General features: G+C 48.8%; 1 protein-coding gene across 1 annotated transcript in view; it reads right to left on the bottom strand.

The window, feature by feature from the left end:
- Positions 1-23067, bottom strand: part of slc22a15 (solute carrier family 22 member 15) — a 54735-nt gene extending 31668 nt beyond the window's left edge. The window contains exons 1-5 of the mRNA XM_068002616.1: positions 22958-23067; positions 10359-10505; positions 6246-6378; positions 5255-5419; positions 3686-3815 (exon numbers count right to left, since the gene is read on the bottom strand). Coding sequence (XP_067858717.1) covers positions 3686-3815; positions 5255-5419; positions 6246-6378; positions 10359-10505; positions 22958-23041 — 659 coding nt within the window. The 5' untranslated portion in view covers positions 23042-23067. The remainder of the gene's footprint in view (positions 1-3685; positions 3816-5254; positions 5420-6245; positions 6379-10358; positions 10506-22957) is intronic.
- Positions 23068-23572: the final 505 nt, after the last annotated feature.

Raw genomic sequence — 23572 nt, 5'->3', positions numbered from 1 at the left:
ACTGTGGGAGAACTTTCACCACGCGGACTGCAGCGGTTCAAGAAGGCGGCTCACCACCACCTTCTCAAGGGTAATTAGGGATGGGCAATAAATGCCGGCCTTGCCAGCAACGCCCACATCCCATGAACAAATAAAAAAAAACTCAGCCCATCATATCTGTGTTAGACCCATTCTAAACTAATCCTACTGCCTCACCCTCTCGCCATAGCCCTGCATCTGCCTCTGCTGCAAATACTTATCCAACTTTCCCATAGAAGCAGCAATGGTCTCTGCCTCAACCATTTCCTGTGGCAAAGCACTACATGCTCCGACAACCCTCTGTGTAAAAAAAAAGTTCTCCTAATCTCTTTCCTCACTCTGTTAGTGACAATTTTAAATTGATGACCCCCTCGATTCCCCAACCAGAGGAAATAGTCTTTCCCTGTTCAATCTCTCCATAGCCTACATAATTTTAAAAACCTCTTATTAAATCTCCACTCCTGTGCGAATAGTCCCAGTATTTCAAGTGTCCTTATAGTTTCCCACCTCTGGCATCATCCTGGTCTTAATCTTAAATAAGTTGGCTAAGGTAATTAGATTAAAAGATATGACAGTAGATAAGCAGTGGCAGGCATTTAAAGAAATATTTTAGAATTCTCAACGAATATACATTCCATTGAGAAATAAAATGACTCAGACGAAGGGACCGAATATAATGTATCCAAATTTGCTGATGATGCAAAGCTAGGTGGGAAAGTAAGCAGTGAGGAGGACACAAAGAGTCTGCAAAGGGATATAGACAGGTTCAGTTAGTGGGCAAGAAGGCGGCAGATGGAGTATAATGTGGGGAAATGTGAGGTTATTCACTTTGGTGGAAAGAATAGAAAAACAGAATATTTTTTAAAATGGCGAGAAACTATTAAATGTTGGTGTTCAGAGAGATCTGGGTGTCCTCGTACAAGAAACACAGAAAGTTAGTATGCGGGTACAGCAGGCAATTAGGAAGGCAAATGATATGTTGGCCTTTATTGCAAGAGGGTTGGAGTACAAGCGTAAGGAAGTCTTACTACAATTGTTCAGGGCTTTAGTGAGACCTCACCTGGAGTAGTGTGTATAGTTTTGGTCTCCTTATCTAAGGAAGGATATACTTGCCTTGGAGGAGGTGCCACAAAGATTCACTAGATTCATTCCTGAGATGAGAGGGTTGTCCTATGTGGAGATATTGAGTAGAATGGGCCTATACTCTCTGGAGTGATCATTTTGAATGGCGGAGCAGGCCCGAAGGGCCGAATGGCCTACTCTTGCTCCTATTTTCTATGTTTCTATACTGAGAGGTTGTTTCCCCTGGCTGGCGAGTCTAGAACTAGGGGGCTTAGTCTCAAGATAAGTGGTCGGCCATTTAAGACTGAGATGAGGAGGAATTTCTTTACTCAGAGGGTTGTGAATCTTTGGAATTCTCTACCCCAGAGGGCTGTGGATGCTGAGTCATTGAGTATATTCAAGACTGAGATGGATAGATTTTTGGACTCAAGGGGAAATCAAGGGATATGGGGATCGGGCGGGAAAGTGGAGTTGAGGTTGAAGATCAGCCATGATCTGATTGAATGGCGGAGCAGGCTCGAGGGGCCGTATGGCCTACTCCAGCTCCTATTTCTTATGTTCTTATGATGAATCTATGCTGTACACTCTCAATGGCTTTCGTGTCCTTTCTATAATGGGGCGCCCAAAACTGGGCACTGTACAGAAAGCCATAAAATCAAAACATGAACTTGGCTGTAGAAAAAAGGCACTTCTTCGAAAAAAAAAACATTTCCACTACAGAAAGCCATTACCCCCCACCTTTCCATTAAATGGAGGGGAGGGGAGCTACATGGCATAGTTCAAGGGGCAAATAGAAAATAGCAATGAAATGATAACTAAAATTTTTTTAAAACTCCAGAACACTGCAATATTCTTAAATATGACAAGATGAAAAGCTTCTGAAAAATGTACTTGTGGAAATTCAAGTCAGCGAAGCGGTGTCAGAAATACGTCGCAACTCATTAAATACAAGACTGGAAAACACCAAACCTTGTTGCTATTTTTAATACAAGGTCTGAACCGTGATCCTGGGAACTACGGGTCTGTTGAGTTGATATTTATAGTACAGTACATACCAAACTTCATTATAAAATTCAACCCCAACGTAGCAAGAATAAAACCAACTGGGCTTAATAAAAAGCAGGTTAAATTTACTTAGGTTGAGGATGTGTCACAATTAGATATCTTGACCCTCAAAAAGGCACCTGACAATGTTCCTCACTGGAGAGTATTTTTGGCTGAAGTAAAAACTCTTGGGACAAAAGAGGAAATAGCGAATTGGATCATAAATGAGTAAATAGGAAACAAAGTGATTAACTGTCATTGTTGAAACCAGCAGAGTGCCCGAGAGAAAAAACCAGGGACCTCTTACTCACAGTTACAAATGATGAAGGTATGAAAAATAGGGAGTTACATTTGAAAATACCATCAAGTTATGTCGAAAAGCTGGATGCCTTGAGGGAAGTGATAAAACTCAGAGTGGTCTATTGACGTCAAGCACCTGGCAGAGCAATTTAATTCTGAGAAATGTATAGGACTAAAAATAGCAAAATTGATTTTCAAATGAAGTATATTTTTGGTATAATAACAGTTCCTTTGATCCATCATATCATCACTCCATATTTTTTTTTATTCGTTCATGGGATGTGGGCGTCGTGGCAAGGCCAGCATTTATTGCCCATCCCTAATATCATCACTCATCTCAACCATTCCAGGATTCACCTCCTCTCCAATATCCTTCTCTTTAGTAAAGACCAATGTGAAGTATTTATTAAATATCCCTGCCACTTTTTGATCATCTACCGATTGACAATCCTCTCGTCTCAGGGGTTCCACCTCACTTTTAACAATTTTCTTCTTACCGATATATTTGTAAAATATTTCACTGTTCCTTTTAATGTTTACTTTATTTTTTTTTCCTTATAGCTAGCTTTCCTTATTCCACTCTTAACCTCTTTTCTTATTTACTCACATTTTCCAAGTTCCCAAGCTCTGCATGTCCTCTGAGGAAGGTGCCGAGTGCTTTCCTCTCATTCCCGTTTTTGGAAAGAGAAGGGACAAACTCCAGCAGCCAGTCACCTTTTAGCGGCTGGGTGCAGGGCAGCGCTGGTGCGGGCCTCAAACCAGGTCTTCAGCCCCCGTGGCCTTTTCTTACCGAACTCCCCTCACGTCAGATTGTTGCTCTTCCCTTCTCCACATTCTCAATTATGCACCATCCTCAACCTCAGGGGAGCCGACTAAAGTTAAGAATCATAGGGAAATCTGGTAGTCCTACACTACACCCTGCAAGTCTCCCCATCTGCCTGGATTACCTGTGCTGGCTCTGACACCCTGGAGACTTGACTTGGAAAGCATGCTACGAATTACTCGATGTGCAGCGTATTGAAACCAGTGCAATCCACTCGAGTGTCACATGCACACTTTCCTGTACAATGCCCATGATAAGAAATGCCATTACTTACAAGGCCTTTAGACTGAATTACTTTTAAATGTGCTTTGTTATCAATGATCAGATTTACTCTAATTGTGCTTGTATTCAATTCACTCACAATCATTCCTCACTATACTACCAATACTTGCTAGGTTTCTCGGTAAAGTCCTTTTAAATACAGAAATAAGAACTTACATGAAAAGGAGGAAAAACAGCACTCCGGGACAATTGGCTACGGCAGCCAGGGTACGCCACTCCCTGATGTAATAACCAATAACAGAGAAGGCAGCAATTCCAACAGCAAACACTAAATTGGTGAGCGACCCTGAATTTTAAAACAAATTCCAGTTATTTAGAATCCGATGCAATTCTTTCCTGATATGAATTACATACAAAGCTCATTTGGACACTTCTGATGAGTGAGATAGCAATCTGCGAAAGCTTCTGCATATTACAATATTAATATTAAATAATTATTTTAAAATAAGAGATATCTGTAATGGTCCATCTGGATGTGCAAGTGCCAGGTCCCTTTCATCGTTAAGGCCTAATGATATACCTCCTGTTAAAAAAAAATCTGCCAAACTTATAAATTCAACTGTGTTCAATCATCATCAAAAATAAATACAACATGGAATGTGTTGAGTAAAATAAATCAACATTCTTCATCTACAAGTCAACCCAACTGTGAAGTGTTCAGAGAAAAAAAAATCCACGTTACAGGATTTTTTTTTTTAAAAAGTTTTCAGAAAGTCCAACTGCAGCGTTGCAGGTCATCTCACGTCAACTGTTACAGGGACAGGTCAGTTTACACACCTTCAAAGGACAATTGGTAAAACTACAAGGTAAAATGTTATGAGAGAGACAGGAATGAGTCGCAACAACTTCCCCACTTCTGGAACTGAAGGGAGACTGAAAGAAGCTAAACTATGGAGGTATAGACGGTGTGGAAATTGTCTAATCCCAAGTGAAATGATCGCTGTGAGACTATTCACAAATGTTGAAGATATGATCGATCGACTACCTGGGTCTTTTCTCTCTTGAAAAGGGAAAACTAAGAGAAGTGTTTAAAATTATTAAAGGTTTGGACAATCTGAATCTTTTCTGCCGTGTACAGAATTTAAACTCAAAGGGTCATATTTACAAATTAAGGGCAACAAAAGAAAGTAGGAAATGCAGGAAGAACCTTTTTTTTTTATTAAAAGGGTGGTCAGTAGGTGGAACAGATTACTGGTATAGGTGGTGGGACAAGAAACCTTAATGGGCTTCAAGAAAGAACGAGACAGGTTCTTGTCAACTAATGGGATTCAGGATTATTAGAAATGTTGGAAAAGGGAATACTATGGATAGGTGGGCTAGATGGGCTGAAGGTCTTCTGTCTGAAACTGTTACTATGCCTTGCTGGGTAGGTTTGATATGCAAGTGAGAACCATTCAATTCATAGCACAACTTTTGACATTGGTCAGGGAAACTCAAGTGACCATGAGAGGGCAATACATTTCAGAAATGTCTTGCATTACTGCCCTCTCGGACTCCCTTCTACTTCAAACAGAATAGCAAGCAGCCAGGTGAATTCATGTGGACCTGACTGACATGAGCTGCATTAAACAAAATTATTTTTATTGGGATAATCAGAGTTAATGTTAAAAATGGCAAGCTGTATTATGAAACGGTTAACGTTTCAATGAACCCCTCATTACACTTCACCCTAACGCTCCTCATCGACCATCAGACTCAATTGGCAGAGACCTGCAGCGCGCCCACCTGTTAAAGCCCAGTAGGATTTCCCCACAAACTCCTGCGTCAGTACAAAGGCCACCAGGGACATCCCACCATTCACCAGCCCAACAAGTAGTCGCGTTAGGGCAAAGATTTCATAGTTTGGAGCGACCGCTGTAACAAACCCGAACACCACGTCGAGGAACAAGCCTGGAAGAAATAAAAAGGAAGAGCGTTTCGTGCTTTTCACTGAAGAGACCAGTCGCCTTCAAAAGTCAAGGGGCCCGTTATTACATGGTCAGCCCAATTGCCACTCCATCTGTAGATGGATGTATTGTCCTGTGCTCAATACATCAATACTCAATGGTTATTATTGTTAACCTTTCTTGTGGTTTAAGCTGTCTCCCAATTTGTGTTCACAGCAGAAAGGTAATTTTCATAGAGTGACCTAGTCTTCTCTGACGCAAAACCTGCACCTATATGTGTACCATATAAGGTAGGGTGTGCCTAGGGGGCACTAACAGATACCCCTTAATTAAGGCATAATGCACCAAAAGGCCATCAGCATGTTCTCTCACCTAATCCAGTCAACCCATTTCTTTCAGGCTAAAACTAACATTCGATGTATTTATAAGTAAGATAACAGACAAATCGGCTGCTGTGTTTCCCTACATAATAACAGTGCCTGCACTTCAAAAGTAATTCATTGGCTGTAAAGCTCTTTGGGATGTCCTGAGGATGTGAAAGGAGCTACATAAATGCAAGTTATTTCTTTCTATCTACAATTACACAGGAGAAGACACAGCAAATTACTGATGGGAGAGTCAGGCTAGATTATGTGCTCAAGTCTCTGGAGTGGGGCTTCAACACACAACCTTCTGACTGGACATAAAGTCCCAGTCCCTACATTTAAATAAATTGATTGAATAGTACAAGTAAAATTAAATCTCATTTTTATACACACACGTGGTATAAATTAAATTATTAGGACATATTTAGAATTCCAAGTTCAATTACATTGATCACCTAACCTTACCTGTAAGGAAGATTGGTTTCCTGCCAAATCTGTCAGACAAGGGCCCAAACAAGATGTTACCAATGAGAAGTCCCACGAAAAATAAGGATCCAGCCAAGTTCACCTTGTACGCTTCGTGCCTGATTAAGTACCACTATTGGTATATAAAAAACTGCAAGTTATTCTTCTTGAAAATAAACAGCTTACCAGTAATTTAAATCAATAATTCCAAAGTCTGTCCGAAGGGGACTGTGGGGAGAGGAGGGGAGATATTGTCGAAAACGTGCCACACTGAGCAGGGAACAAGGATCTACCACAGCAGAAGTGTAAAATTTCCAGGAAAATCCTAGAACGTGCCACACACAAGGCTGGATGTGTTAGCCAGACTCGAAAGGGCTGATTTTAACCACCATCACTCGCCCGTTCTTGCCCGCAGGAGGCCTGAGATATTTAGAGGCATGGGCCTCATTTACGTTGCCCTGGCGACCCGTGGGGTCCAAATGGGCTCCCCACTGCAGCTCACACAGTCAACGCTGCTCCAACCTCCAATGGCACACGCGCCATTGCAAAGGACAACAGAACGCAATACATCACTGCGCACGTCAGGTAATGGAGTGTGTACCAGGAGGTTTAGTGACACACAGACAGGAGCATTCGCTGTCTCGACTTTTACCTGTGCAGGTCTGTGCCAACACTGCACGAGACTGTTGGACAAACATTGACAACTCCACCAGCCTTCAGCAGTAAAAGTATCTAACAACTGTTTAGGAACATAGGAACAGGAGTAGGCCATTCAGCCCCTCGAGCCTGCTCTGCCATTCAATTAGATCACGGCTGATCTGTACCTCAACTCCATTTTCCCGTCTTTACTCCATATCCCTTGATACCGTTGGTTAGCAAAAAAATCTACCAACTCAGTCTTGAAAGCTCCAATTGTCCCCCCAGCATCCACAGCTTTCTGGAGGAAAAGAGTTCCAGATTCCTACTATCCTTTGTGTGAAAAGTGCTTCCTGATTTCCCTCCTATATGGCCGAACTCTAATTTTAAGATTATGCCTCCTTGTTCTGGATGCCCCCCACGAGAGGAAATAGTTTCTCCGAATCAACCCCATCGAATCCTTTTAACAATTTAAACACCTCGATCAGATCACCCGTCAATCTCCTAAACTCGAGGGAATACAAGCCAAGTTTATGCAACCTGTCATCATAATGTAACCCTCTAAACCCAGGTATCATTCTGGTCAATCTGCATTAGACCCCCTCCAAGGCCATTGTATCCTTCCTGAGGTGAGGTGGCTTGAATTGAACACAATACTCCAGATGGGGTCTGATCAGGGCTCAGTATAACTGATGCATAACCTTCCGTTAGCCTTGTAAAAATTTAAAAGTTAGCATTAAAGGTTGGGACGGAAGGTGCAGTGAAACTCTGCCTTGACCACGGCCAGCCACGCTACAGAACAGCTGGCAGCCCACAGCTGCAAGCCTCACTTCCTGCCTGCCAGCTGCAGAGTGGAACAGTCAGTGACCCCTAATGGTGGGAGGCAGCGTTGCAACAAAAAGGAGCTGCACCACCCACTCCAGAATACACCTGCCACAATCTGGCTTCATTAATCTCATCCATCGTGTTTCTCCTTCCTGTTCCTGCCTCTTCCCTCCCTCCCGCCCCCGCTCCCCACCCCAAGTAGGCATTGATACCTCGCTGTGGTTCAGCTCCAGAAGTCTGTTTGACACTGACACTTCACTCAAGTGTCAGAAGGTTGTGGGTTCGAGCCCCACTCCAGAGACTTGAGCGCACAATCAAGGCCGACACTCTCAGTGCAGTACCGAGGGAGTGCTGCACTGTCAGAGGTGGCGTCTTTCAGATGAGACATTAAACCGAGGCCTTGTCTGCCCTCTCAGGTGGATATAGAAAATACCACAACATTATTTCGAAAAGGAGCAGGGGAGTTCTCCCTGGTATCCTGGCCAATATTTATCCCTCAACCAACATCACTAAAACAGTTGATCTGATCAATTATTTCATTGCTGTTTGTGGGAGCTTGCTGTGCGCAAATTGGCTGCCACGTTTCCTACATCACAACAGTGACTACACTTCAAAAAACGACTTCATTGGCTGTAGAGCACTTTAGAACGTCCTAAGGTGGTGAAAGGATCTGTATAAATACAAGTTCTTTATTTTTTTCACTTCCTGTGTAAGCCCATGACAGAGAGTTCTGGAAGGCAACCCAGCCAGCCCGATCCTAGCCACACTTTGCAGTAACAGTGGGAACATCACCCCATTCTGTCCCTCCTCACTAACCCAAACATCTTGAGGTCCATTCAGTCATCCCCGGAATCCAACCTGGGACATCCTGGTCTTCATGGCTTTGCACTTCACTTGGTCGTCGGAGATACTCTAACACGCCGATTCTCAAATTCACAAGCGTTAACATCTTGAAGCAGTTAATAGGCTAAGAAAAGCAGAGCTTCCCTCGCACACATTGATTGGTTAAAATACCTGTCAATCAGGGCTGAAGGACAGAAGAAATAACCAACTAGCACGTGAGAGAGGGGCAAGAGCTGCAAAGACCCAAAGAAACGTGTCAGATGAGATTGGAGTTGCTTGAAACGATGATTCAATGATTATGCAAAATGTTCAGGCCCTGGGGGGTGGGAAAGAGAGGTGGGAAAAATTTGAGCACCTCTTGTTTAACCCCATCAATCCAATTCCCCTGTAAAACTTTGGGTGCATAACCACATCTGACCAGTTACCTGTCTGTATTGCCTTTCCTACTTCTTTTATGCTGATCCTCTCTGTGTTCTTCCATCCATTGCTCATCGCCGTACAATAAACACACGCACACCTCCCAAAAAAAAAAGCACAATCGTGGTACTGAGCCACTAATAGATCAGGAATATCCCTGGATCAATTCCTATTCTGTGTTGAGTTTGCTAATCTCAGCCGTGGGGGCAGTGCAACCAGCCCCAGGGTCTCTGGACTGAGGGAAGGGAGGTTTCCAAAAATCAGCCAACATTCCCACTGCCTCTTCGCGAGGGTGAACACCGACAGTACAAGATCAGGTCTGGCTGTAAAGCCACTCACATTCCAAAAACCTGCTGACACTCACTACTCCAGGCTCATAGTTTTTAGTACAGATCAGTGCCTTAAGAAAGGTGGGAGTGAGGGCAAGAAGAAAACGTCACCAGACAGAGCTGACTCGACTTACTGAGGCACATTACACTACTCAAACAGGAGAAGTCAATGAATGTTCGAGCCATGGTAGTTAACGTAGAATTCACACACTGACACTGTTCAGCTGAACCTCTATGGCCACATCATATGAAAATCGCTACAAGATATGGAAAAAATAAAGGCAACCTTTTAAAGGCATTTGCCCAAACTGCACTCAGTGTCCCAATCCTGTCAAATCCACAGATCTCGCCTCCTGCCAAACATCCATTACTCAGTTAACAAAAACTCTCACGTAAGACCCTATAAACTGTTAGACCAAGTCTGGCGTGGATTCGATGGGCCGAATAGTCTCCTTCCGTGCTGTCACCTTTCTATGATTCTAAGTGGCCTCCCCTGATGCCTCTGCAGGTTTGCAGAGTTATTAGCTGAGCTGTACAGGCCAAGTAGGCCACAAGTCTGTGCTCCAATTGACCTCAGCACCCCTGGATTAGGGAGGAGATAATCGGCCATGGTTCCTGCCTGTTAGTTACCCAGTTACCCCCTGCTGAAAATTACATTGAACGTACAGCACAGAAACAGGCCATTCGGCCCATCTGCTCCACACCAGCCTCCTCCCATCCTACTTTATCTCACCCTATTAGCATATCCTTCTATTCCCTTCTCCCTCATGTTCTTATGTAGCTTCCCCTTAAACGGGCAGGTGGGCATCACATGAGAGCAGGGTCCGGATCAGCTACGCTGCCTCTGCAGTCAACTAGCCTGCTGGCACTCACTGCAAAAGAATAACGGAGAGTTGGGCGAAGTGCCGGAGGATGGCCAGCAAGATGTGGAAATGCACCCCCGGCCAGCAAGGAGGAGAGGGCAGAAAGCTGGCCAGGAATTCAATTTTTCTAATAAATCACTCCACAAGAGGCTCGACTATAAAAGCACGAACAGCCGGTGTGAGTCACGCTGCTCACTTACCTCAGTTGCAATGGAGGTGAAATCGTCCTCAAACGTAACGTGCTTGACAAGTTCTTCATGCGTGCTGGGGACTTCCTGTGTGTTTATCTTGTACTCAGGCTGCGCTCCCACAAGTACAATCAGCATTGACTGGCAGGCCACGTAAATCTGCAAAGTAAACACTTTACATGAACTTCTTATATTGACCGCAATTAATGTTACCGCCCACCAACCTCCAGGGCAAAAACTGAATAACCGTCTGCTGATGTGGCTTCTTAAACTTCAGATGTGGCAGGGATTCTGTGACCGAATGCAGCCACAAAAATTTACTGCCGAAATAACTCCCTGCAAAGTAATGAGTTCAGAAGGCTGAGGGGTGATCTAAGAACATAGGAACAGGAGTAGGCCATTCAGCCCCTCGAGCCTGCTCCACCATTCAATTACATCACGGCTCATCTGTATCTTGACTCCATCTACCCGCCTCGGTTCCGTAACCCTTACCTAACGAAAATCTATCAATCTCAGTTTTGACATTTTCAATTGACCTACCAGATTCCCACCACCCTTTGTGTGAAGAAGTGCTTCCTGACATCACCCCTGAATGGCCTAACTCTAAATTTAAGGTTATGCCCCCTTGGTCTGGACTCCCCCCACCAGAGGAAATAGTTTCTCTCTATCTACCCTATCAAATCCTATAATCATTTTAAACACCTCAATTAGATCACCCCTTAATCCTCTAAATTCAAAGGAATACAAACCTGTCCTCATAATTTAACCCTTTTAGCCCCGGTATCATTCTGTGCTGCACTACGCCCCCTCCAAGGCCAATATATCCTTCCTGACATGCAGTGACCTCTAATTGAGGTCTTTAAAATGATAAAGGGATTCAATAAAGGTTTTTTCGCCTTCCTCCAAGGAAAGGGCATGGCCTCCATTTGGCTTTCTCTTACAAATTTGGATGAGACTGAAAAAAAACAGCATGCATAATTACAACGTATGAAAGAAGCACAACCAATAGTTGCATCATCATCACATTACTGTACAGGCAAGAGGGAAGGAAGGAATTTGCATTTATATGGATGTCCCAAAGTGCTTTACAGCCAATGAAGTACTTTTGAAGTGTAGTCACTGTTGCAACATAGGAAATGCAGCAGCCAATTTGTGCACAGCAAGGTCCCACAAACAGCAATGTGATAATGACCAGATAATCTGTTTTTAGTGATGGTTGAGGGATAAATATTGGCCAGAATGTTACACACCACCTGATTATTCCGTATACCTTTGAGTACTGGAAGCAATGAACCTGAATTCCCAGCCGGTCTACCAGAACTCCATAAAAAGCCTGACCAGCCAGTATCCGTGACAACGTGGTGGAGAGCCACTAGCCTCAACCTTGGCAGCAAGAGCAGGCCAGCTGCCCGACACTACTGTAAACGTGAGTGCAATTCTTTCAGCTATGAGCATGTTCCAAAAGAAAGCTGATCTATTCTCTCAGATTCTAGAATCTTCCTCACTTTGACCAGAAGAAATATCCAAACATCTGTCACCGAACGGCTTGTGAACTCAAGTCTCCATCCTCAGGCCCACAACTGTCAGCTGTCAGCCAGCGTCACTTGTAGCCTTCTCGTGTCCTGATGGAGCACGGCGTGCCCTGTGTAGGATATTAAGTTGCAATAAGTTCAAGTGAGCACTTGCGCTGGCAGAATGGGATTTTACCAAGTCCCGTTCACCCATCACCCGTGCTCACGGACCTACATTGGCTCTCAGTCCGATTTTAAAAATTCTCATCCTTGTGTTCAAATCCCTCCATCCCCTCCCTATCTCTGTAACCTCCTCCAGCCTTACAATCCTCCAAGATCTCTGCGCTCCTCCAATTCTGGCCTCTTGTGCATCCCCTATTTCCTTCACTCCTCCAATGGCAGCCGTGCCTTCAGCTGCCTAGGCCCTAAGCTCTGGAATTCCCTCCCGAAACCTCTCCGCCTTTCTACCTCTCTCTCCTCCTTAAAACCTACCTCTTTGACCAAGCTTTTGGTCACCTGTCCTAATGTCTCCTTATGTGGCTCGGTGTCAAATTTTGTCTGATAATCGCTCCTGTGAAGTACCTTGGGACGTTTTACTACGTTAAAGGAGCTATATAAATGCAAGTTGTTGCTGTTTATATCCAGACCCACCCTCACGTACATTGCTCAATCTTTCTGTAACCACCCCGGACACTCACACTATGGGTATTTATTCTTTCTCCTCATAGCCATTTACCCTGCCCCACACCTGTCAACACTTCCATTAATACAATCATAGAATGTCACAGCAAAGAAACAGGCCACTCAGCCCGTCAAAGCCTGTGCTGGTGTTTGCCTCTACGACCCACCTAGTCTAATCCCATCCTCCAGCTCACCACCATGCCCTTCACTAGTCCTCTTTTTCAAGCAACTATTTATTCCTCTTCAAAAAAAACTCTCGGACTCTGCTTCAACAGTGGTTTGTGACAGAGAATTCTTCACTTCACCTCCTCCCCTTTAATTCATTTTGTGATGACCTGAAAGTTGTGTCCTTCTCAGCTCCAGTGAAAAAAGCTTAACTTCAATTTTATCATAACTGTAACCCCTCATTCCCTGGTAACGTCCCAGTGACTCTACGCTGCACCCTCCCCATTGCTTTTATACCCATCTTTTATGGAGTGCGCAAAATTGCACACAGTTCTCTTCTGGCCTAACGCGTGCCTCTAGATAGAAAACTGAGGATTTGTTCAACTTTATAGGGTCTTTTCTACTTGTCTTTCGGATGAGATGTTGAACCGAAGCTCTGTCTGCCCTCTGAGGTGCGTGTAAAAGATCCCAAGGCACTATTCCTAAAAGACCAGAGGAGTTCTCCCAGTGTCCTGACCAACGGTTATCACTCAATCAACATCTGGTCATCCATCTCATTGCAGTTTGTGGGATCTTTCTGTGCGCAAATTGGCTGCTGCGTTTCCTGCATTATAACAGTAACTACATTTCAAAAGAACTTCATTGGCTGCAAAGTGCTTTGGGATGTCCTGAGGTGGTGAAAGGTGCTATAGAAATGCAAGGTCTTTCTCTTTCTTTGTGCTGCCACCTTTATTGTTCCTTGTGTCTGCACATCAAAGTCCCTCTGCTTCAATACTCCATTTAAAATCTTCCATATATGGTGTTCCCCCTTCACCTATTCTTACTTCCATAATGTATTACATCATATTTTTCTACATTGAACTCCATCTGCCCATCCTACGAGCCTATCGAAATCTCCTCCAGTCTTTCACAGTCTGCATCACAATTGCTATACCACTCCCCCGCCCCACCCAATTTGGTGTCATCAGCAAATTTCCATATTGTCCCTCATAAATCCAGATGATTTACGTATATAGTAAATAAAAGCAGCCCTAACACACACCCTGAAGAACGCCATTCACATTGGTCCAGTTCAAGAAACTTCCTTTTCCCCCAAACCTTGCCTTTACACCCTCCAACCACCTCTCTATCCATTTGGCCAAAGTCCCCTTAATTCCATGCATCACTATCTTTGCCATCCTCAATGATGGCGGAGTCCAGCACATAAGTGCAAAAGACAAGGCTGAAGTGTTTGCAACCATCTTCAACCAGAAGTGCCGAGTGGATGATCCATCTCGGCCTCCTCCCGATATCCCCATCATTTCAGAAGCCAGTCTTCAGCCAATTCAATTCACTCCATGTAATAGCAAGAAACGGCTGAGTGCACTGGCTACAGCAAAGGCTATGGGCCCCGACAACATCCCGGCTGTAGCGCTGAGGACTTGTGCTCCAGAACGTACTTGTGCTCCAGAACTAGCCGCGCCTCTAACCAAACTGTTCCAGTATAGCTGCAACACTGGCATCTACCCAACAAAGTGGAAAATTGCCCAGGTATGTCCTGTCCATAAAAAACAAGACAAATCCAATCCGGCCAATTACCGTCCCATCAGTCTACTCTCAATCATCAGCAAAGTGATGGAAGGTGTCGTCGACAGTGCTATCAAGCAGCACTTACTCACCAATAACCTGCTCACCGATGCTCAGTTTGGGTTCCGCCAGGACCACTCGGCTCCAGACCTCATTACAGCCTTGGCCCAAACATGGACAAAAGAGCTGAATTCCAGAGGTGAGGTGAGAGTGACTGCCCTTGACATCAAGGCAGCATTTGACAGAGTGTGGCACCAAGGAGCCCGAGTAAAATTGAAGTCAATGGGAATCAGAGGGAAAACTCTCCAGTGGCTGGAGTCATACCTAGCACAAAGGAAGATGATAGTGGTTGTTGGAGGCCAATCATATCAGCCCCAGGACATTGCTGCAGGAGTTCCTCAGAGCAGTGTCCTAGGCCCAACCATCTTCAGCTGCTTCATCTATGACCTTCCCTCCATCATAAGGTCAGAAATGGGGATGTTTGCTGATGATTGCACAATGTTCAGTTCCATTCGCAACCCCTCAGATAATGAAGCAGTCCATGCCCACTGCAGCAAGACCTGGACAACATCCAGGCTTGGGCTCATAAGTGGCAAGTAACATTCATGCCAGACAAGTGCCAGGCAATGAGCATCTCCAACAAGAGAGGGTCCAACCACCTCCCCTTGACATTCAACGGCATTACCATCGGCACATCCTCTACCATCAACATCCCGGGGGTCATCATTGACCAGAAACTTAACTGGACCAGCCACATAAATACTGTGGCTACAAGAGTAGGTCAGAGGCTGGGTATTCTGCGATGAGTGACTCACCTCCTGACTCCCCAAAGCCTTTCCACCATCTACAAGGCACAAGTCAGGAGTGTGATGAAATACTCTCCACTTGCCTGGATGAGTGCAGCTCCAACAACACTCAAGAAGCTTGACATCATCCAGGACAAAGCAGCCCACTTGATTGGTACCCCATCCACCACCCTAAACATTCACTCCCTTCACCACCGGCGCACAGTGGCTGCAGTGTGCACCATCCACAGGATGCACTGCAGCAACTCGCCAAGGCTTCTTCAACAGCACCTCCCAAACCCACGACCTCAACCACCTAGGACAAGGGCAGCAGGCGAATGGGAACAACACCACCTGCACGTTCCCCTCCAAGTCACACACCATCCCGACTTGGAAATATATCGCCGTTCCTTCATCGTCGCTGGGTCAAAATCCTGGAACTCCCTTCCTAACAGCACTGTGGGAGAACCTTCACCACACGGACTGCAGCGGTTCAAGAAGGCGGCTCACCACCACCTTCTCAAGGGCAATTAGGGATGGGCAGTAAATACCGGCCTCGCCAGCGATGCCCACATCCCATGAATGAATTTTTAAAAAGTGGTATTTTATCAAATGCCTTTGAAAATCCAAATATACCACATTCACTGCACTGCACTTTTTTAAGCTCGCTTATTCATTCCTCCCTGGTTGTAAATGGGAAACTTGTTCTTCCAGGGCACCTTCATAAATCAGCACTGAGACACTAACCTGCACACACGTGGTATCAGGCCTCACATGGTGCATGCACAGCATCATCTCCTCATTTCAGTGGCCAAGGATAACAATCCCCCTCAGTCAGTGCAGTGATAGAGAGCAGCAAACTCGACATGGATCTCTCCCCTCAGTGCACCTGATGTTCAGAAAGTGAGTGGAACAGTTTCCTTTGGTTGAAATGACTGGCTCAGGAATGCAGAAAGCAATAGATAAGTGCGAGGGAGTTATAAACCTGTAATCAAACCCAGAGAATTTCTGCAAGAATGATCTGAACCCACTCCACTGTACTACAGACTTCAGGTTCCTCCCACACATTACTGTATGATTAAAAGTACAGTTAGCCATATTATTTACTTTTGTGGATCTTAAAACAATATAAAATGTACTTCCTTGTCCAAGGGTCAAAGAACAAAGTTTATAAATCGGAACCACTTGTTCTCTGGAAAAGTCCATCGAGTGTTTTTTTTGTGATCTCAACTTGTACAAGATTCTCACCCAAGGATAAAGCAAAAGTGTGGGTCAGAAAGACTCGCCTTTAAACAGGGCGATTACACACTTTTACACAAGCAAAATCGATTCTGAAGAAATGAGTGCATTAACACAAAGAATGTTCAATTAAAACGGCAACATTAAAAGCAATCTCTCTGAACAAATATTGGGTACACAGATTTTTACAAGCAAAGAAATTGAACCACCGAATGCTTTCTTAATCTTAATTGTTTTAAGTTCAAAGCCCGTTGCTACGTGGCTTAATAAGCAAATACTCCACCCAGAGCACTAGTGAACCATTACAGGCCAGAAGGTCCCAAGTTTAACCCCCAATCGTTGCTGGGTTAGCAGATCTTAGCCTGGATGGCAATCAGGGCATTGCAATGGGCCTCATCTCCCCTCAGTTAGTGAAGGGAATAAAGGATCACTCAGAGCTCGTCACTGATCGTTAGCCATTGTAGACCACGCACTCTACTGAAAACCGCAAGGTATACTTATATGGGCATCCCTATATTAAACATACGTGGGCATCCCTATATTAAACATACCCGGGGCATCCCTATATTAAACATACATGGGCATCCCTATATTAAACATACAGGGGCATCCCTATGTTAAACATACATGGGCATCCCTATGTTAAACATACATGGGCATCCCTACGTTAAACATACATGGGCATCCCTACGTTAAACATACATGGGCATCCCTACGTTAAACATACATGGGCATCCCAATATTAAACATACTTGGGCACTCCAATGTTAAACATATGTAGGCATTCCTTTGCTAACCATTACTGGGCATTCCTGTTATGATATTCACACTTAGCTGTTAATCCACGATTGGACGGCTTGGTGCCCTGTGACCCTCTGATCCACGGCTGTGTCTGCTCTATTAACTTGCGAGCAGTTTTCTTTTTCTGTTTATATACATTTTTAAATATTTTACTACCGTTCCAGCTTAAATGTGACTTAGGAATAGGGGTGCCATGTACGTTCAGCCCCTCGAGCCTGTTCCGTCAATCTGTTAGATCATGGTTGATCTGTCCCTCACCTCCACTGACCCGCCTTGGTTCCATATCCCTTGATACCCTTACTGAACAAACATCTATTAATCACAGCCTCGACAGCGCCAATTCTCCCCCAGCATTCCTTCAAATTTGCTCAAGCTTTCAGTTTCCATCCCACTTCCAGCCCCCACCACTGACTGGCCTTGGTGTTTTAGTAGGAAATGGCCACCATTTAAAACTGTATATTTTACGGTACAATTTAATTATGCCTTTGATTGGTCCAAATCTGTTGCCCCCACAACATATGCTGGACCAGGCCCCGGCCCGGTACCTCCCACATCCTGCAGCCTGGGCACTGACCCGACCTCACTGCCTGTCCTCATAAGCTGCCACCTCAGTGGTTTGCAGGTCATGATATAATGGCCTTTTAGCTGAAGGATAAAAGCGAGATTATTGTAACGCGAAGTTAGAAAGGCCTCTGGTATTCCTCAAAGATCCATCCTTGGCTCCTTCATGCTCCTCACTAATGTTGTTTCTCAGCGACATCATCCACAGGCACAAGAGTCAGCTTGCACACTTACACTGATTACATCCAGTTCCACATCTCTCCACCCCACTGTCCTCTCTGCCTGATTGGCATTAAGCTGTGGATCAGTGAAAGACTCCTCCAACTGCACATCGGAAAGACCAAAGACATTATTTTCAGCCCCTGCACCATTGTCACTGATTGCTTCTCCTCTCAGGCCTCTCACTGAGGCTGACCATGATGTCCTGTATGGCCCAGAGCTGAGCTCCAAATCCTATCCATCAAGACTGCTTACTTCCACCTCAGCAATATTGTCCATCTCCACTATTGCTGAATCCTTTAGCTACACTAGTCTTACCTTTGGACTCGATTTCCCCTTGATAGCCTCTTCATAAACAGCAACTTGCTCAAAACTTCTCCACTGAACTAAAATTAATATCCTCGTGCTCATCTTCAAAATTCTTCACAATCCCATCACACCCTAGCTTTGTAACCTCCTCCAAGTTGACATTCTTCCTTCGTCCCTCCAACTCTGTCCTCTTGTGCATTGCCCCCTCCTTTCACCCCACTATTGGCGGCTGTCCCTTCAGCCACCTTATTCTTGATTCCCCCACCAGAGGAAATATTTTCTCGGTATCTACCCTATCAAATCCTTTTAACAATTTAAACAACTCAATCAGATCACCCCTCAATCTTCTAAACTCAAGGGAATACAAGCCAAGTTTATGCAACCTGCCCTCACAATTCAATCCTCTAAACCCCGGTATCATTCGAGTGAATCTGCTTCTAATCAGCTTGTTTTATTCCTTATGCCATGTGCATTTGTGTAGAGGACTCTACTTGGCCAACAGCCCCCACCCTGCCCATATGCATAAATGGTGCTTTTCTCAGTTTTGAACTTATCAAACCTTTTCCTGTTTTTCAACGCTCCTGTTTATTTATTCATGAAGTGCTCAATCTTTGCTGAGTCTGAGATCATTTGGTTACATGTCACACTGGCAGACTACCATCATTGTATTGTTCTCTCACACATGCGGACAATCTACAAATGCAGTAGGTGTCCTGCACAGGAGCAAGTGACCGCAATGATGTGTACGGCTGTCCATTTTATGTACAGGCTGCAGAGTCTGCAAAGTTAGGGGAACCCCCGAAATCTTTTTTTTTTAATTCGTTCATGGGATGTGGGCGTCGCTGGCGAGGCCAGCATTTATTGCCCATCCCTAATTGCCCTTGAGAAGGTGGTGGTGAGCCGCCTTCTTGAACCGCTGCAGTCCGTGTGGTGACGGTTCTCCCACAGTGCTGTTAGGAAGGGAGTTCCAGGATTTTGACCCAGCGACGATGAAGGAACGGCGATATATTTCCAAGTCGGGATGGTGTGTGACTTGGAGGGGAACGTGCAGGTGGTGTTGTTCCCATGTGCCTGCTGCCCTTGTCCTTCTAGGTGGTACAGGTCGTGGGTTTGGGAGGTGCTGTCGAAGAAGCCTTGGCGAGTTGCTGCAGTGCATCCTGTGGATGGTACACACTGCAGCCACTGTGTGCCGGTGGAGAAGGGAATGAATGTTTAGGGTGGTGGATGGGGTGCCAATCAAGCGGGCTGCTTTATCTTGGATGGTGTCAAGCTTCTTGAGTGTTGTTGGAGCTGCACTCATCCAGACAAGTGGAGAGTATTCCATCACACTCCTGACTTGTGCCTTGTAGATGGTGGAAAGGCTTTGGGGAGTCAGGAGGTGAGTCACTCGCCCCAGAATACCCAGCCTCTGACCTGCTCTCGTAGCCACCGTATTTATATGGCTGGTCCAGTTAAGATTCTGGTCAATGGTGACCCCCAGGATGTTGATGGTGGGGGATTCGGTGTTGGTAATGCCGTTGAATGTCATGGGGAGGTGGTTAGACTCTCTCTTGTTGGAGATGGTCATTGCCTGGCACTTATCTGGTGCGAATGTTACTTGCCACTTATGAGCCCAAGCCTGGATGTTGTCCAGGTCTTGCTGCATGCGGGCTCGGACTGCTTCATTATTTGAGGGGTTGCGAATGGAACTGAACACTGTGCAATCATCAGCGAACATCCCCATTTCTGACCTTATGATGGAGGGAATGTCATTGATGAAGCAGCTGAAGATGGTTGGGCCTAGGACACTGCCTTGAGGAACTCCTGCAGCAATGTCCTGGGGCTGAGATGATTGGCCTCCAACAACCACTACCATCTTCCTTTGTGATAGGTATGACTCCAGCCACTGGAGAGTTTTCCCCCTGATTCCCATTGACTTCAATTTTACTAGGGCTCCTTGGTGCCACACTCGGTCAAATGCTGCCTTGATGTCAAGGGCAGTCACTCTCACCTCACCTCTGGAATTCAGCTCTTTTGTCCATGTTTGGACCAAGGCTGTAATGAGGTCTAGAGCCGAGTGGTCCTGGCGGAATCCAAACTGAGCATCGGTGAGCAGGTTATTGGTGAGTAAGTGCCGCTTGATAGCACTGTCGACGACACCTTCCATCACTTTGCTGATGATTGAGAGTAGACTGACGGGGCGGTAATTGGCCGGATTGGATTTGTCCTGCTTTTTGTGGACAGGACATATCTGGGCAATTTTCCACATTGTCGGGGAGATGCCAGTGTTGTAGCTGTATTGGAACAGCTTGGCTAGAGACGCAGCTGGTTCTGGAGCACAAGTCTTCAGCATTACAGCCGGGATGTTGTTGGGGCCCATAGCCTTTGCTGTATCCAGTGCACTCAGCCGTTTCTTTATATCACGTGGAGTGAATCGAATTGGCTGAAGACTGGCTTCTGTGATGGTGGGGATATCGGGAGGAGGCCGAGATGGATCATCCACTCGGCACTTCTGGCTGTCAAAAGCTATCACACTTATTGATCAATTTCACGAAGGAGCCCAACCTCAGAGATTCCACGCAACCCTTGAAAAATATGCAGTCAAAATAATGTGGAAAAGCAGTAACTCGAACAGCTTTTATGCAAGGAAGTGCTAACATAGGTCATGAGATATTTGCGACTGACTCCCCAATGGAATGTGCTCTGTCTAAATACTGTACAACGCTGCTATTGATGGAAGTATACACAAACACACATGGACAGAGGTGCCCAAGTAGATTTCATTAGGAGCAAGGGACAGGAGAATTTACAGGAATCTACAGGGGCGGGGTGGGGGGATAAGAGGGGTCCAGACGGCGGGGGTGGGGGGCGGAAGAGGGGTCCAGACGGCGGGGTGGGGGGCGGAAGAGGGGTCCAGACGGCGGGGTGGGGGGCGGAAGAGGGGTCCAGACGGCGGGGTGGGGGGCGGAAGAGGGGTCCAGACGGCGGGGTGGGGGGCGGAAGAGGGGTCCAGACGGCGGGGTGGGGGGCGGAAGAGGGGTCCAGACGGCGGGGTCGGGGGCGGAAGAGGGGTCCAGACGGCGGGGTGGGGGGCGGAAGAGGGGTCCAGACGGCGGGGTGGGGGGCGGAAGAGGGGTCCAGACGGCGGGGTGGGGGGCGGAAGAGGGGTCCAGACGGCGGGGTGGGGGGCGGAAGAGGGGTCCAGACGGCGGGGTGGGGGGCGGAAGAGGGGTCCAGACGGCGGGGTGGGGGGCGGAAGAGGGGACCAGACGGCGGGGTGGGGGGCGGAAGAGGGGTCCAGACGGCGGGGTGGGGGGCGGAAGAGGGGTCCAGACGGCGGGGTGGGGGGCGGAAGAGGGGTCCAGACGGCGGGGTGGGGGGCGGAAGAGGGGTCCAGACGGCGGGGTGGGGGGCGGAAGAGGGGTCCAGACGGCGGGGTGGGGGGCGGAAGAGGGGTCCAGACGGCGGGGGTGGGGGGCGGAAGAGGGGTCCAGACGGCGGGGTGGGGGGCGGAAGAGGGGTCCAGACGGCGGGGTGGGGGGCGGAAGAGGGGTCCAGACGGCGGGGTGGGGGGCGGAAGAGGGGTCCAGACGGCGGGGTGGGGGGCGGAAGAGGGGTCCAGACGGCGGGGTGGGGGGCGGAAGAGGGGACCAGACGGCGGGGTGGGGGGCGGAAGAGGGGTCCAGACGGCGGGGTGGGGGGCGGAAGAGGGGTCCAGACGGCGGGGTGGGGGGCGGAAGAGGGGTCCAGACGGCGGGGTGGGGGGCGGAAGAGGGGTCCAGACGGCGGGGTGGGGGGCGGAAGAGGGGTCCAGACGGCGGGGTGGGGGGCGGAAGAGGGGTCCAGACGGCGGGGTGGGGGGCGGAAGAGGGGTCCAGACGGCGGGGTGGGGGGCGGAAGAGGGGTCCAGACGGCGGGGTGGGGGGCGGAAGAGGGGTCCAGACGGCGGGGTGGGGGGCGGAAGAGGGGTCCAGACGGCGGGGTGGGGGGCGGAAGAGGGGTCCAGACGGCGGGGTGGGGGGCGGAAGAGGGGTCCAGACGGCGGGGTGGGGGGCGGAAGAGGGGTCCAGACGGCGGGGGTGGGGGGCGGAAGAGGGGTCCAGACGGCGGGGTGGGGGGCGGAAGAGGGGTCCAGACGGCGGGGTGGGGGGCGGAAGAGGGGTCCAGACGGCGGGGTGGGGGGCGGAAGAGGGGTCCAGACGGCGGGGTGGGGGGCGGAAGAGGGGTCCAGACGGCGGGGTGGGGGGCGGAAGAGCGGTCCAGACGGCGGGGTGGGGGGCGGAAGAGCGGTCCAGACGGCGGGGTGGGGGGCGGGAGAGGGGTCCAGACGGCGGCGGGCGGGGGGGGGAGAGGGGTCCAGACGGCGGGGGGCGGGGGGGGGAGAGGGGTCCAGACGGCGGGGGGCGGGGGGGGGAGAGGGGTCCAGACGGCGGGGGGCGGGGGGGGGAGAGGGGTCCAGACGGCGGGGGGCGGGGGGGGGAGAGGGGTCCAGACGGCGGGGGGCGGGGGGGGGGAGAGGGGTCCAGACGGCGGGGGGCGGGGGGGGGAGAGGGGTCCAGACGGCGGGGCGCGGGGGGAGGGAAGAGGGGTCCAGACGGCGGGGCGCGGGGGGAGGGAAGAGGGGTCCAGACGGCGGGGCGGGGGAGAGATGGGATCCCGTCCCGGCCCGGGGAGGCTCCGCTCGGTAATTAACTCGATGCTGCGGCCCAGGCGGAGCCGGACTCGCTCCGGCATCAGAGCCACCCCCTGCCCCAGGACCTGGGACCCGGCACCTCCGGAGCGCGGCCGCACCCACCTGCAGCAGCACGAAGGTGCACGTCAGCCGCTTCTGATACCTTCCGAACTCGCCCACCGACAACAGCGCAGCGTCCACGTCCATCGCAGGCGGCCCGGCCAATGCCCACCCGAAACCCCGGGACACCGCCGCCCCCGGCCGGGCCCGGTATTACACCCACCCCCGGGACACCGCCGCCCCCGGCCGGGCCCGGTATTACACCCACCCCCGGGACACCGCCGCCCCCGGCCGGGCCCGGTATTACACCCACCCCCGGGACACCGCCGCCCCCGGCCGGGCCCGGTATTACACCCACCCCCCGGGACACCGCCGCCCCCGGCCGGGCCCGGTATTACACCCACCCCCCGGGACACCGCCGCCCCCGGCCGGGCCCGGTATTACACCCACCCCCGGGACACCGCCGCCCCCGGCCGGGCCCGGTATTACACCCACCCCCGGGACACCGCCGCCCCCGGCCGGGCCCGGTATTACACCCACCCCCCGGGACACCGCCGCCCCCGGCCGGGCCCGGTATTACACCCACCCCCCGGGACAGCGCCGCCCCCGGCCTGGCCCGGTATTACACCCACCCCCCGGGACAGCGCCGCCCCCGGCCTGGCCCGGTATTACACCCAC

This window comes from Heptranchias perlo, chromosome 21 (genome assembly GCF_035084215.1).
Source record: "Heptranchias perlo isolate sHepPer1 chromosome 21, sHepPer1.hap1, whole genome shotgun sequence".
NCBI classification, from domain to species: domain Eukaryota; kingdom Metazoa; phylum Chordata; class Chondrichthyes; order Hexanchiformes; family Hexanchidae; genus Heptranchias; species Heptranchias perlo.
Note: the sequence above shows the minus strand (reverse complement) of the source record. Positions and strands in the feature narration are given on the sequence as shown.